Source organism: Phymastichus coffea, unplaced genomic scaffold, assembly GCF_024137745.1.
Source record: "Phymastichus coffea isolate CEN01 unplaced genomic scaffold, Cenicafe_Pcof_1.1 PCOF00005, whole genome shotgun sequence".
NCBI classification, from domain to species: Eukaryota; Metazoa; Arthropoda; class Insecta; order Hymenoptera; family Eulophidae; genus Phymastichus; species Phymastichus coffea.
In genome coordinates this window covers 6,412,822-6,429,124 of record NW_026706816.1, presented here as the reverse complement: position 1 = coordinate 6,429,124, position 16,303 = coordinate 6,412,822, and the positions used below count along the sequence as shown (strand labels likewise).

At 39.2% G+C, this 16,303-nt stretch overlaps 1 protein-coding gene across 3 annotated transcripts in view; it reads left to right on the top strand.

Moving 5' to 3' along the window:
* LOC131667657 (derlin-2) overlaps nt 1-16,303 on the top strand; it is a 244,671-nt gene that overhangs the window by 181,442 nt on the left and 46,926 nt on the right. For all 3 annotated transcript variants that reach the window (XM_058941236.1, XM_058941254.1, XM_058941246.1), the window contains exon 6: nt 11,002-11,165. In XM_058941236.1, coding sequence (XP_058797219.1) covers nt 11,002-11,165 — 164 coding nt within the window. The remainder of the gene's footprint in view (nt 1-11,001; nt 11,166-16,303) is intronic.

Genomic DNA, 16,303 nt, shown 5'->3' with positions numbered 1-16,303 from the left:
ACGTCTTCCTATTTCTAATTTTTCTATATCGTACATCATTTTATATGCCTTAGCATAAGGATTATTTTTCTTAAATATACGACCCCATTTCCTGAGTAGTACCTGATTAACGTTCGCGCCATTTTTTAAGTTTTTGCGTTGAGCTATAGCAATTTCATTGTCTAGCACATATAACTGTCCGTACTTTCGTGATTCGTTTTCATTCAGGTATAATGCATATACGTTATTGTAACGATCGGATGGATCGACACGAGAGACTATAGGGGAGAGGGGATAACAAAGGTAGATGTTATCCCCTCTCCATTGGAAAATTCTGAGTCGAAGAGTGCCGCGCAGCTCATGTAAATTGCGAGCTTGGCACGGCACTCTTGTTCGGTCCTCCTAACAGCCCAGACCTTGGACATCTTCGCGTAAATACCCGCATTGCGCTGAATCTCCAACGAGACTAAGGATCAGATCGACACCTATTCCTATTCTAGATCGAACTGGAGGCCTTAGGTAAGTGAGCTCCGCGAGTATGAGCAATGTGTTCATTACTTTAACGAGCGATATTTTAGAAACTTAAAAGATTCCTTCCCTACAAAATTGTCGAACTCATTTCCGAGTTGAGTGAGCAAATTGCGTGCTTAATACACGAAATAGTCTACAATTTTCTCATCCTATACCAACGAAAGAATTTTCGCGATAGACTTGGGTCCACGAACTTGATATTAAATCATTGTGTCACATTATGATAGATCTGACTACAAATTTAAACGTCCTAAGGACATACTCCAGATAATCTAGCACAATTAGTTCCAAAACTCTCACAAGCTAATAAATTATACACATGTACATTTTTGCGAGATTTATTACTATTTGCGATTTGCCAGTTGCCAATTCTTCTAATACATTTGGGAATTCTAGGTTATTAGGTAATTTTATGTTACTTTTATGACAGCAGTTGGATAATTTTTTATCTGTATTATATTCGAATTTCAAAAGTTTTGTTTGGAATTCTTCATTTATTGAATCAAAATAATTTTCAATAACAAGATTTTTATCAAATATTTTTTTTGCTATGCGTCTTATCATCTTTGATTTACAAATCGAAGATAAAACTTTTCACTACATCTTATTAATTTTTTCATAGTTTTTTCATCAACTATTTGTGATGTTCGTATCACTTATAGTATAATTAACAATTCGTACTCTCGTGGTCTAATCGCGTTAATGAGTAAGAATTCGTTTCTTTTCAAAATTACTCTAATTGTCAATATAAAATAAATCGATAAATCAAATATATGCAAATATGAGTAAAGTTCCAAGGAAAGTCAGACTATGCCCTAGTTTCTTATGGTGCGAATTGTCCAATAAGCAGAACTAAAGTCTTCCTTGTAGAGGATATAATGTAGCCTAAGTTTCTTATAGCGCGAGATGTTCTATAAGTTAAGCACGAATTATAGGAAAGGAAAGGTCTTGATTAGTTAATTAATACCAGCCTGTGCAATAATGGGTGTATTTATACACAGTTTTTCCCGCCTATTTTTGCAGGAGAGTTCTTTTCGAGAAGTTTTCGAATCTTCGAGAAATATTCGCAAATTTTGAGAAATGAATTTTCTTAATTTACAAGTTGTAACAGGCTGCCGTTTAACCTGTGACCTATTAATTGTATTACTTCGGTCAAACGACGCCTTGTTAGCTACGTGCCGTAAGCACGTTAACGTACCTTGTCCGGGAGTGCGCCTGCGCAGAGTTCCCTCGCCAATCCGAGTTGGGTTCCCCAACTCACCACTTGGCGGCGCTGTCGCTCTTGCTTAGCAGCGCTGCTACGGCCGCTGCTGGAAACTCGGTTTGCAATTCGCTTCTATCAGTATCCGCGCGATCCGTGCTACGCTACCGGCTTATTCGAACCGAATGTCAACAAACATGCATTCCGGACAAAGGAAAGACAAAGCAATGACTCGATTAAGAATAACTGTTATTCACTTTATTCAAATGAATTAAATACACGGGGGATTTGCCGAGAGACTCACGCACGCGAATATATATGACAATACGCCTGGGTGGGAGAGAGAGAGAAAATCGCGATCGCCGTGAACTAACCACTCGCACGCTATAAATAATTTCTCCGCGCGCGCTGCGCGGGATCGCACGCTAACAACAATACAGAAGATGGTGCACCTACCGCGAGATAGTTGAGGATACTGTGGCCAACCGTATCCGATGTACAAGTCGCAGATTCGCTGCTCCCCTGTTCGCTACTCTGCCGCTTCTGTTGTTGTTGTTGTTGTTGGTGTTGCTGCTGTGGGTGCGCACGTTTATTCGCACGTACACTCCGCACTCCACTCACTTCAACAAAGTCCTCGACTCCCTGGATCTCACTTGTGGAATATTAACGAGGGGCTCGCACTATATTTCGCTGGATACTGCCAGACTGAGTGACACAGTCATACTGACTACCGAACTCTCCCCTCCCGGTCATTGCCCCTACGCACCCTCTCTCTCTCTCGAACCGATCGCGGCTATTCCGCTCAGCCGCTTATTAACCTACGCGAGTCGAACGATTTTCGGGAATCGTTGCAAAGTAAATAAACATCAACACTAAACTTTCATCACATGTAAACTTTACAAAATTAGTTATTGGTCGATTTAGTGTAATTTACAATTATCACAAATAGTATCGTCAAAAGTTATTAACTAATAAAGTTGATTAATGCAATATTACAATATTTACAATGGAACAATATTAAAATTTGATATAACTTTATCGTTTATTAATTTTAGAAGTAATTTCTAAAAAGAAATATTCAAATAAGTTAATAACATTTGAATAATAACAAATTTTCATATTTGTTACGGTTTTTTCTATAATCTTATAATGCAATTACTAAATTAATTATCTAAAATTTATAAATTACAAAGCTATCATTATTACGTATAAAATTAACACTTTTGTTCTGTATACAACTTACTGTTTGAATAAATTATTAATTAATTATTTATTAATAAAAGTTATTGTTTAACTGTTATTGATGAAACCAATTCTTACTCATGTTTCTTAGATATTCATTTTGAATATGGAATATTTACATTTTTCTAATAATTAATATTCATAGTATAATAAACAAATTGTGACGGGGCCCTGGCTAGAATAGCCGGCCCTGTCTGGCTCGCTCTCTCTCTCTCTCTCTCTCTCGCTCTCGCAGCCTCGTTCCTTCGCTGTTGCCCTGGCGAGCGCTTGAAACTACGAACCGATACCGATGCTCGCATCGCTTTATTTCAGGACCAATACCTGAGCCGGGCATAGTCATTTGGAGCTAATTTAGAGCGGGAGCGGTTGCGGCAAGAAGAAGAGGGAGAGAATGACGCGTCGCGAGTAGAAAGTAAGCGAGCGCGAGTGACCCGCGGCGATCGGCCCGTGAGAGCGAAGCCGCTGGCGTCGCTCGAGCCGACGCGCGAACGATTAGAAGAGAGAGTTCGAGCCGAGATTCTTAGTTGGACGGATCGTTTGACGGCTGAGCGTGCGCACGCGAAAGAGAGCCAATCAGACAAAGAAGCAGAGGACGTCAAGCAGTTAGCAGCACCGGGAGAGGATTTCCAACGACAATAGTATCGAGAAATCCATATCCGAGTCTGCCACGAGCCTGCCTGCAGTCCAGCAGCATTGCCTGCCTGCCAGCAATTACCAGCGACGGTTCCAGCAGCGGCATTAGCGGCGATTTCTGCCAGCAGCCCTTACCAGGTCAGGTCGTCTCTCTCTCTCCCTATCTCTTTCTCTCTACATCCGCGAGTGCATGACGCGTCGGCGAAGTAATCGCGATCTTCCGCGAACACGGCGAATTCCGTAATTGTAACGAGTTCCTCCTTTGTATTCTCTCAAAATAATTGTAACGTGCCCCAGTGCGATTGTCCGCACGAGCGCAGGCACGCGGCGTTGAGGACGACGCGTGAACTCGCGTCGTCGCTCTTTATTGTTAAAAGTCATGGATAAATATTGTTAACGGTTATCGCGAGTGATTATTGTGTGTGCCTTACATTCCTTTCCTCTGAAGCCAAAGCCCAAAACGCTAATTTAATGACGAGGCCCATCGTCATCGTTCAGAGGAGCAAGAGAGCCTCCCTTACCTTCCCCTTTAAGAATAATTTGTGATATGATGCTTGGGTACGGGCCTTTGCATTGCTCGTGGGAATTACCATTCCCCATAACGCGTTAGATATATTTTTAATCTCCAGTGTCACAGAATTAACTTTGCATATTAAAATTCCTTATTATTTAATAATTAAACGCAATTCGTATTATTATATTCTAAATATTTGTACTAAAATCTATATATGAAATGCTTTGTTATATCAAAATTACGTCTAATTAACATATTTTATTCAATTAACAAAAATCATTATATCTATATCTATCAATCTGTGACGTCACGCTCCTTATATGGTCATGAAATTAGACTCTGGACAATCAAATAATAGGTGAGGTGGCGCCGTTTAATATGCTCATTGATGTAAACAGATAGATGAGTTTAACAGGTTGCAGTGATTCTAGCTATAGATCTATCTATCTAGCTCATAGATAGGACCGTTACATATTTGATTCGTTGATACGGAATTTCTATGATCATTATTATTCCAATTATTATCAATTTTCAATCATTTGCATATATAGGAAGTTCCCTCAGATCATATTGAACTTCGTATTTTCGCTTTCTCAATTTTTTTGATTCATTCACCATTATATCATTATTGTGAAAAACCATAATTTCCTCAACCGAGTGAGCGTTAGCGAGCGAGATATTGTCGTCTAGTTTTAAATAATTTTAAGCTCGCCAATCAATCACTCATAGTTTTTTTCGTCTTTTGATAAATTATTCATTGGAGAATATTATACCCATATATCACTCGTTAAGTTTGATTGATCGTTACATATAATATGTAACGATCAATGTAATCGATAAATGTAATCGAATCGATCAATCGATACATTCGCGAATCGATAGCACTCGCGATGCTAGAGCGAACGTCTAAGAGAGAGGGGGGACGCGCGAGAGTATAATTTTGCAGTTAAGCCCCAGCTGTTGCCGATAGAACCGCCAAATTTTCTTGTTCTTGCTGTTTTTCCAAAAGTTGTTTTTCGGATTTTGGATATATGCGCGAGTGATAGCAAAGAAGCTGAGTAAAAGTAGCAGCAATCACAGCAGCAGCAACTAAAGCAGCAGGAAAACAACAGCAGTCATCACCGATATTCGTGACCGAGGCAGCGCAGCTGGTCCCACAGGGGCATCAATAATAATTTGGTTCAACAATTACGGCTGATCACCGTAACTCCACCGCAGGGTAAGTGCACCTCCCTTTTTCTGCACGATAAAGTACTTGTGAAAGTATTTTGTCAATCGCGACCATTTTTTTGTATTCGCGCCGAGCGTTAGTAGAATTTTGAATTCTCTCTCTCTCTCTTTCTCTCTCTCCCTCTCCCTCTCTCTCTCCATATTATTAAAAATTGTAAATCCTATTCGCGTGCGCAAGTCTTTCGGCCCATCGAAGACTGCAGTTTATTAATCATAAACGATTTTGATTTTATTCGCCGCATTACGTTATTTCGTTCCTTTTTAGTTTAATGGATCCGTCACCGGTTAATTTTTAAACTAATTTCATCTAAGGGATAGTTGGAGTAAACATTAGGTCACTCACACCTAAGATAGATCGAGTGTCACAAGTCAGGTGACTTAAGGTGAGCTCAAGTCTGTTGAAAAGGAGACATCGGAAAAAAAGTAGCAAACGTAAAGATAAATACACGTATACTCATACGTGTTTAACGGAGAAGCGGTTAGCTCTGCATCGTAGGAGTTTATTCTTTAATAAATCCTATTTGTACCAGCTAATCCACAAATAAAATTATTTATACGATATTCATATGTGAGTGATTTATTAAAAGACAAAGAAACTAGGAGCAGTCGATTGGTAGGTTTAAAATGATTGAAAAGAATATGCTATTAACGAAGCTTTTTGTATTTGTTTACCTTGGTCATAATCTAACATAGTAAACGTTAGCCGCTGTCACTGTTGTAATTCCTGTCGACTGCAGACACCCGTAGTAAACAAAGCAACGTTACACTGTATTACAAACGTAAAATAATTCATTATTTTAAATTGTTTATTTTAAGGTAGTCACACATTAATTGAATGAGTTAAAAAACGCTTAAGTGAAGTTTAGATCAGGCAGTAGTTTAATGGGAAATGAACCATCTACCTATAATTTTTTCAACCGAATGCCAAGGTGGCAAAAATTAAATTGTGACGCTAATTTCTTCTTTTGTAGAAATGGGCATGAGCCTCTTATAAACTGAGCCTTATCTTTACTGAAGAGTCCAATCCTACAGCATAGGACGAAATACCTTTAATTTTTGAAAATTTCATTTCGAATCTCGCGAAACATAGTGAGAAAAATGTTTAACAATTATTATTTTCAGGTTGAGCTTGTAACAACCGAAATGAAATTAAAATATAATGAATAGAAATTATACCATAAACTATCTATATGCGCGCTCCTGCGTGTGTAGATACGGATAATATTGATGCATGAAAATTATTATTTCATTCATTAAATAATAAAGCTTATTCACAGCAGTATAATATCAAAAAAATATGTATAAATACAATATATATATTAATAATCAAGAAATCCAATATTTATTATTATTATTATTTATCGAAATATACAGGGTTTTCCATTTTAAATGACAGACCTGAATATCTCGAAAAGTTAATGTTGTACGAAAAAATTGTACATACAAAAGTTGTTTAGGACAGTGAGGGTCATCTACTTGTCAGATCAGTGTTCACCTTGAGAATGATTTTCAAGGTTATTTGAAGGTCAATTTTGTTTTTTTAAATGGAAAAGCCTATTTTTTATCCCGGATTCGGACAGAGTGGGAAATTTTACTTTCAAATCATGTAATATGTGTAGGGTCCAAATGACCCCCCATCCCACCCCTAAAGTCATTTCGAGGTTAACCTCGCAGGTTCAAACCGTCGCAGGTTTGAACTCATGACTTTGGGGGGGGGGGGGGTTATTCGGATCCCACACATATTACATGATTTGAAAGTAAAATTTCCCACTCTGTCCGAATCCGGGATAAAAAATAGGCTTTTCCATTTAAAAAAAACAAAATTGACCTTCAAATAACCTTGAAAATCATTCTCAAGGTGAACACTGATCTGACAAGTAGATGACCCTCACTGTCCTAAACAACTTTTTATGAACAATTTTTTCGCACAACGTGAACTTTTCGAGATATTCAGGTCCGTCATTTAAAATGGGACAGCCTGTATATTCCGGAAAAGAGGAGAACGAGAAAAGTAATAAAGATTACTTCAATGGATTTCATTTATTTTTCACCACTGCTTAAACAACAGATACTTTTATTTAAAATCAATTTTTCATACAAAATATTCAGCCCAGATGTAAATTATCTCGAATAATTAGAGGGGCATTTACAATAGTTATAAAAGCATTCAAAAAGTATAGTTAAGAAATTACGAAGTAGTAGTATATGAGCCTTGTAATACTTTTTTGAAGGATATTCTTTTTTAGTACACCTAACATACACTTGTGGAGGCAATTTTGGAGGGAGTAGGCCACGCACGTCAAATCTCACTGCCACAGGGCTTAGGGCTTCAACTTTCACTGGGCACCTTTTCCTCTCGATTGTCCTTCCCTGATGATGGAATACTATGTAGCTCAGGAAGCAGTTCCTTTTTCGAGGTCGAGGTTCGGTAGATAATGCCGCACGTGGCTACTTCACACTGACGCAAAAATTTCGAAAATTAAAGCTATCACTAAAAATCTCATCTACGATTGAAAATAAAGAGGTCAGCGTGCAAGAGGAATCGGTCAGCGAAACGAAAATAAACCAAGAAAGACCAATTACAGTTCACTTCTTTTATTTTCAAAAGTCAGCTACACTCGCGTCAGGAAATGGCGGTCGGTTAGTACGATTTGATCTACTTTATTCTACATGCGGTGGTAACGGAATTAAATAAAGGTGACGAATTTTATAGATAGCGACACTTTTTTTTGGGACGATGTGTAGCACTTTGTCTACTTACTCAATTTGCGGTGTCTTCGTTCTTGCACCAAAACGCAAGCTCGAATGATTCTCTCTCATAACTGTGCGATCCGACGGTCCGTGGAAATATGAACGAGCGACATTTTTCTGCGAAAGAAGATCGACGTACTCCACTTCTTTCGAGAAAAAGTCGGTTCATTGGTTTACATGCAAATTTGGAAATTACAAGTGCGCTCCGATTATCTCTTACTGCATCGCTATTTTCTCTTTTTCTCTCCCTACTAAGTCATTCAGCATAAATTAATGCCAAATTTTAGCAGAAACCCAAATTTATCTGAATTTGTCTATTTGTCTATTATACTCATGAGGTCACTAGCGCATTTTGCCAGAAAATTCAAATTTGGTCAACTTACTATGTCGGTATTAATGGTTTCGCTAATCGTCGCTTCTGAGTACGTATACAGAAGTTTTAAAGGTCACACTCATGCATTTTCATATTTTTCTTTCTTGGTTATGTATAATAATTCGCATAATCATTGTCGCTGCGTGTTTTGCAATTTACATCATTCATTTCGTTATTTTTCGTAATTATCAATGGTCAATTTTCTATTCCTAGCGCCCTCACAATTAAATTTGCGTACGTATTATTTATTCACAATTGATTTCTAATTCGCTCGTCATTATGTGTCAATTTACATTTATTTCACATTGATTTGCATACATATACGAGGTGCGTTTAAAAAGTACAGAGAGTATTATTAACAAATACGGTATTTATTACTGTTTTTCATCCATCATCTTTCGTTAATCGACAACATATATGAATCATACTACGAGACGGTAATAAGCATAAGTCCTGAAGTTGGATTGCTATTCGGATTTCATCTTTATTGTTGAATTGTAATGATAAATAAGACTGATGTGCATGGACTTCGATTGAGCGATAGGCAAAGGCGATCCCTGTATGAATGTTTAGAATTTCGTCCATTTTGTTGTTTTAGACTAATATGCACGATATTTTCTTCCACGATTTTCGATGACTTTTAGTCTCAGGCTTTTAAAAAACTGAATGTTCTGAGGTGTGAACGGTCTGGTAGTTTTTTTTTAACTGATCGCTGAGTGATATTTTTGGTTCTTGATATAGCCTCAATCAGCCTTTATATTGTAGGAGGTGTGTTCAAAAAGTAAGGTGACTTTGTATTTTTAAGAAAAAATATTTATTTATTTATTAATATTTATGTTATCCCCTTCAAAGTAATCCCCCTCAGATACAATACACTTATGCCAACGGTTTTCCCAATCCTCAAAGCATTTCTCATAAGCACTTTTCGGTATAGCCTTGAGCTCTTCCAGCGATGCAGTCTTTATCTCTTCAATCGTTGCAAATCTCCGTCCTTTCATAGGTCTCTTTAGTTTTAGGAACAAGAAAAAGTCACATGGGGCCAAATCCGATGAATATGGTGACTGAGGCATGATTGTGGTGTTGTTTTTGGCCAAAAAATCTCTCACAAGCAAATATGAGTGAGCAGGGTCATTATCGTGATGCAAAAGCCATGAATTGTTTTTCCACAATTCTGGGCGTTTTCTTCGTATTGCTACTCGCAAACAGCGCATAACTTCAAGATAATACTGTTTATTGACCGTACGTCCATATGGTAAGAACTCCTGATGCACCATGCCATGGTAATCGAAGAAAACAGTGAGCAAAACTTTGACATTTGATCGAACTTGGCGTGCTTTTTTTGGTCTTGGCTCATCTGGGCTATTCCATTGGGACGGTTGGACTTTGGTTTCGATATCATAACCATATACCCATGATTCATCACCAATTATGACCCTTTTGAGTAAATCTGGGTAGTCGTTGACGTCATTCAATAGTTCTTGAGCGATGTTCATGCGACGGTTCTTTTGGTCAAAATTTAGCAATTTCGGAACAAACTTCGCTGACACACGTCTCATGCCCAAAACGTTAGACAAAATTTCATGGCACGAGCCAAGCGATATACCAACATCCTCAAGAACTTCTCTGATAGTGATTCGACGATTTTCCAGAACAATTTTCTTCACTGCTTGAACGTTTTCATCAGTTGTTGACGTGCTTGGGCGTCCAGAGCGAGGCTCGTCATTGGCATCTTCCCGGCCATTTTGGAAGAGTTTGTACCACTTGTGAACATTTTTTTTACTCAGAACAGTTTCACGGTATGCCACCGTCAAGATTTCAAGTGTTTTGGAGCACTTTATTTTATTTTTTACACAAAATTTGATACAAATCCTTTGATCCATATTTTTCGATAGCAAGAAATCGCCGAGCACGCAAAACACTTATAACCTTTACGCTTCTCACAACCAAACAAAAAATGCTATACACTTGAAACTTGGTACAGATGTTCGGGAAGAGTGTACCAACATAAAATCGATAATCGAAAGTACGTTGCCCGTGAAATTTCAAAAGTCACCTTACTTTTTGAACACACCTCGTACAATAACTTCAAACTTTTTCGGTCAGTTACGCGCGCGCCTGCAGTTATTCCTCTCTCATTCTTTCTACTTCGTTCTCTCTCTTTCTCTAGTCTATTTTACTTGTTGCGGCTCATCAAAATGACCACTGCTATTCGTCCACGTACGTTTTGTTCTCGGTATGGGTGTTAATTTTCGCTTCCAGGATCGCTCCATGGTTTACGTACGCACTTTAACAAATCTTTATTTGTTACAATTATGATCCATAAACTTCCATTACCTGTTTGTTTTACGTGTTCACTTTTTTTGAATCAAGTTGTTTCATGTAATTAAGATTTTATAGTACTTTTTTTGTTTTTGGGTGTTTTGTTTAAATTTCTTCACTATTTTATAGATATTGAAATTGCAATCCTGTCTTATTTATAATGTTTAGATGTCAATTAATAATGAAATTTGATTTCTTACTGTATTATATATGCATCATAATTTTCAGGCGCCATATTTACCGTGGGTACTACTTGGATTTTCAGTACTGCTGGGTAATGCGGTATGGGTTGATCTTATTGGAATGGCAGTCGGTCATATTTATTATTTCGCAGAAGATATATTTCCACGACAAAGAGGAGGATTCAAAATACTTAAAACACCAACAATATTGTAAGTATATTTTATCTTAAGTAAATATTCAAGCACATGAAAACATGTAAGAAGCTACAACTATTCATCTTAATATTTAATTCGTAACATTACTATAGTATTTTTATTGGATTGGTCAGATTGCATTTTAACGGAGTAATCCGGCGGACACCAATGAGTTCGCTCCACGGCCATCCACACAAATTACTTAAAAAGGGAATTAGAAAGATGTGAACGCTCCATCGATTGAATGTTGCGTCGGGTGTACGCAATAATCTTACGTCAATCTGAATTCGGGATATAGAGAAAGTTGGGTTTGAAATCATTGTGACACACAATTAATATTAAGGCATTTACTCGTTAAACTACGACGCCGATACATACATGAAAGATAGTTAAAAAAAATATGCTCTTTACGCCAAAGTTAAAATCTAAGTAGCTTCGCGCTACCAATATAAGAGAAAACAAAGTCTACAAAATTATTTACATTCGAATAGAAATCGCAGGCAATACTGTTGGTCAATCTGCAAAGGGGAAGGGAAATATCCTTATAGACACAGCCGAGTGCGCCACTACTGTGCCCCCTGCCAGTTATTTAAGGATCCTCTTCCGGTAAAAAAAGCCAGCGCTAACTTCCACGGGCGCGAATCTACCGCGATGACGGGAAAGAAGAATTCGAATAAATACAGAAAAGCGATACCTTTATTTACGCCAATGAAATAACAATTACGGAATCTTACAAATCACGGTGGTGAGCGCGCTCGCTCAATCTCCGGAACGCGACAGTAAGCGGCGAATAGCAGCGTAGTCGCTCAACTATCGTACGCGCGACAATTCAATTCGCGGCGTTGCGCCGGGCGATAGCTGGCACGTGAGAGAGAGATAGCGGAACAAACAGAATCAGACCCACCGGGTAGCTCCTCCCGTGGCTCGCTGGTGGAGAGGCGACGTCGCCGAAATCGCAGTCCTGCTGGCAGCGGTGTCGCTGGACTACCGGCAGCGGCTGGTTGACAGCTGGCGGCCGGTATCGGCTTCTCGAACGTCGAATCTAGGTCGCTGTGGGTCTGCTCAGCAGCAGCCGGAGATTCGCCACACAAAAACTCCTCTCTCGCTCGTCCTGGACTTGCTCTTCTTGGCGGGTCGTCTAACTTATCTCGCGCCGTGACCTGATTAGCGTACGGTCACTCCTCCACTGCTCTCAATACTTCCAGCGCTCTCCTAATTCTCGCGGCGCGAGCCGCGCTTTTAGCGTTCTCGCTTGCTTCTCTTCCTCTCACGCTCTTCGCGCTCTCGCTCTTTCTCGCGCTCTTCTCCGCTGGCCACGCTCTTCCCTCTCTAGGCCCTGCAACGACACAAGCGCGTGAATACTATGTCATCCATAACCACGCTCGGCCGCTACATCCATGCGAGGAGAGTGCCGCGCAAGGACTAGCGAACATCGCTATCAGCCCTGTCACAAATCCTCCACCGATCGACAAATATTTCGCACCGAACAACTATTGAAACCGGCGGGGGCATCAATACTACTTAGCTGCACGCTTGTCAGAATTATGTTCGAAAATGCAAGAGACAGAGAGAGAGAGAGAGAGAGAGAGAGAGAGAGAGAGAGAGAAAACGGACGACACCGACCTAGTTTGAAGCTGTTTCTACTAATAACGCTACTCATCACCTCTAGTTGTTCTCAGATGCTTGCTGGTTGCTTGCTTCTTCTGTTTGTCTCTCTTGCTCGCTTATTTCTCAGATCGCCGATATGCTTGCTCACCTCTCAATGACTACGTGTGCACCGTTTGTTATCTCGTTGGTTCTTCATATACACCAGTTTCGAGGATAACCGCTGATTGGGCGCAATCCAGCTACATCATCAAAAGGGTATCGTCGTGAAATAAAGTCTTCGGTGAGAATGTGTATCGAACAAAGAAACTCTGTGACAGGGCTATAGCGATGCTCGCTGGGCCTGTGTGCGGCACTCTCCTCGCGTGAACGCAGCGACCAAGTGTACGCTATATAGCGACTACATACTTGTGTCGTTGCAGGATCTGGAGAGAGGAGTGCAACGATCGGCGAGGTGTCGCTGTGAGTGCGAGTGAGAGCGAGAAGAGCGAGAGAGAGAGAGAGAGAGCGATTTTGACTGATTTTTGACGGCGAGAGAGGTGGGAGCGCAGCGGCGCGAGGCTTGGAAAATTAAGAGAGAAGAAGGGCAGTTAGGCGCGAGCTCTCAAGTAATTGGGGCCGCCTAAGGAGAGTCTGAACGAGAGGACATTTCGGCCAGAGAGGAACGACTGCTGGGAGTGCGACGGCTATTTGCCGGGAGAACCAGGTGTTCCGAGCCGAGCCCGGACAAGCAGCGACCATTCGCCGTCCCCGGGGCAAAGGCCGTGCTGCGGCCTCTCCTGCAGCAGTCCCAGTCATCGCCAGGGCGTCGTTTCCAGCGGGCCTGCGCTTTCGTCGGCGTCGTCTCTCTGCCGACGGACCGTCAGCATCCGGTGGGTCGAAAGCCTGTTTATCTCTCTCGCGCCAGCTCTCGCTCGATTACGGACATTAGCGTATTTTGGTTTTATCGCGCACGCTGAGCGATCTCGCTCGCGTGATCTCGCGAACTCTTGTCGCGGAAAGGCTGAGCGAGCGCGCTCGCCGCGGCGAAGTGAATCTTTTAGCGATATTTGTGAAAAGGCGTCAATAAATGAGATCGCCATGTGTAATATCATTGAATTAGAGTGTCCGTTTCTTTGTGTCAACCTTCCCCAGCCAGCGCGAACTTCGGCCTGTGAAAGTCAGCGCCGGCTTTCTTTACCGAGAAAGAACCCAGAAAAATTAGCAGAGATCAGCCCATGGCGCACGGAGGCTGACCACTCTTGCAACTCGAAAAGGCTGGTGAAAAATGGCTATGAAGCAAAATGTTGGCTTTCAACTGAATCACTTTCATGATCCCCCTCCGAATCGGCCGCGCACATAACTCGCGTTTCTCTCTTCATCTTTCGTTCTCGATCGCTCTACTTCGTTTTATGGCTTCTCTTCGCTTCGTTGCTCCACTCGGCTCCATCAATCACTTTACACCGCTGCTCAAATAGGAAAGTACAGACATGAGAGTGTGCACATACATGCATGCTCTCCACCTGGTACAGCGCGCAGATGTCGACATTAGCCCAATCGAAAACATCGGCCAAGCCGTGATTCTCCGTTACAACATGACTAACTTATAATTCAAATAAGTCAAGTGACTATTAGTGCTTTTTTAATATAATTAAGTTAAAATAAAAATCGATAGGAAAAAAAATCGTTAAAAAACGTAAAACCATCCAAATGATATGGATCTATTTTAACTATTTTGCTTAAAATAATCTATAATTTTAGAAAAATATGAAGTATGGACTTAATTCTTACTGTTGCTGTTATATTAAAAGATCCTTCAGAGTTACATATGGGTGAACAATCCAAAGATTTGATACTTTCCTTCGGCATCTGTTTGTCAGTTATTCACTAGTAATACTCATAAAGCTTTGATCTACTGCATTTCATCGTAGCTATGTTTTCTTTTTATGATTGTAGTTTAGTTAATAGAGACAACAAACGATTATTTTTTACGAAAATTCAGATATGTAAAAACTTGACAGAAATATGTCAGAAATATTGTAAATAAATGCCTTATATATCGCGCAACTCGATATTTTGCATTAGTTTATTTTATTTTATTTTACTTATATATTTGCAAAAATATTTTTAAAGTTAGCAAGCTACGGTTTGCATTTTAGATCAAAATGTTAGATACTTAATGAGTGGTACTTTTTCTTATATTTGCTACATTTCTATAATTTTGACTTTTTGATATTCATAATAAGATTTGAAATAAAGGGCTACAAAAGTCGAAAGCCAAATACCGTAGTAGAAAACACATCCCACCCATGTTCTCGCACTCGGAAAAACTGGAAAGGTACCCTCCATTAGTATTGTCAAAATGCCCCCCTCCCGGGATCGGACAACTAAATTTCTAGGCATATTCTACATATAAAAAGAATATGTTTACCGCAAACCCGAGCTTCCTAGACCCCCCCCCCCAAGTCTCTATATGGCCAAAAAACGGTTTTTTTTGTAAATATTTTTTTTATCCGCGTGTATAAGCTTTCGGAATCTGAACAAACTCACAAGTATACTTCATAATAAGACAAACTTATCTGAATTTTTTTAACTCATAATATTGAGTACGCCCTCATTAAAAAAATTTGAAAATTATTCAACCTGCATTATCTCCGCTTCCTTTGGGACCTACAGTAACTTTTTTTTTACAATAATGTGCTTTTTTACAAGGAATAAGATGGTATGATTGAAAATCCGGATATCGAGCGGGGTCCCTGCTAAAAATGAAAGAAACCGTGTTTTTCACGTTTTTTGGTCGTAACTCTTTGCAGATAATACCTACAGTAAATCTGATCAATCCATTGTATTTCTCGTAAAAAACTACATGGAAAACATGTATGATAACTCCCATATTGATGCAGGGTCATCCTTAAAAAAATAAAAAAATAAAGTAATTGAAGCAAAATCGGCACAGGGATTCACTGCATGAACGGAATTTCGGCGGAAAACTAAAAAAATCCAATAGGTCAATATTTTTCTACTAGTAATGTAATGATTATTGGTAGAGACACCCAAATATACATATATGTACATAATATAAGGCAAGATATCGCTCAAACACAATTTATATCAATTCAATTCGACTCGTTTTTCCATTTTTTTTTGTTTTATGGCGTTTCTTTGTAGGTGACTCCTACAGTGAAATTGATAGCCCGATTGAATTATACAGAGAAAAAAATACATAAAAATATGAATGAGAACGTCTATATTGATGTGAGTCAATCATTAAAATATTGGACAAATAAAATGATTCAAGAGAAATTGGCATTTACTATAATTTGCAGTAATCTAATACTTGACCGAATTATCTTCTTTATTGGTAAAAGTTAATTAAAGTAATATATTTCCAATCATAGTAGGCTCTTAAAAGGATAAAAAAATAAGTAAATATTAAATGCAGAAATACGCAAAGAAACTGGATTTTATTGAAAAAATCACGTATAAAATTTAAAAAAGTCATTACAAGCTCATATATTGAAAAGTTGTGTTCACTTTTATATTTGCAACATACTTATTAATATTACATG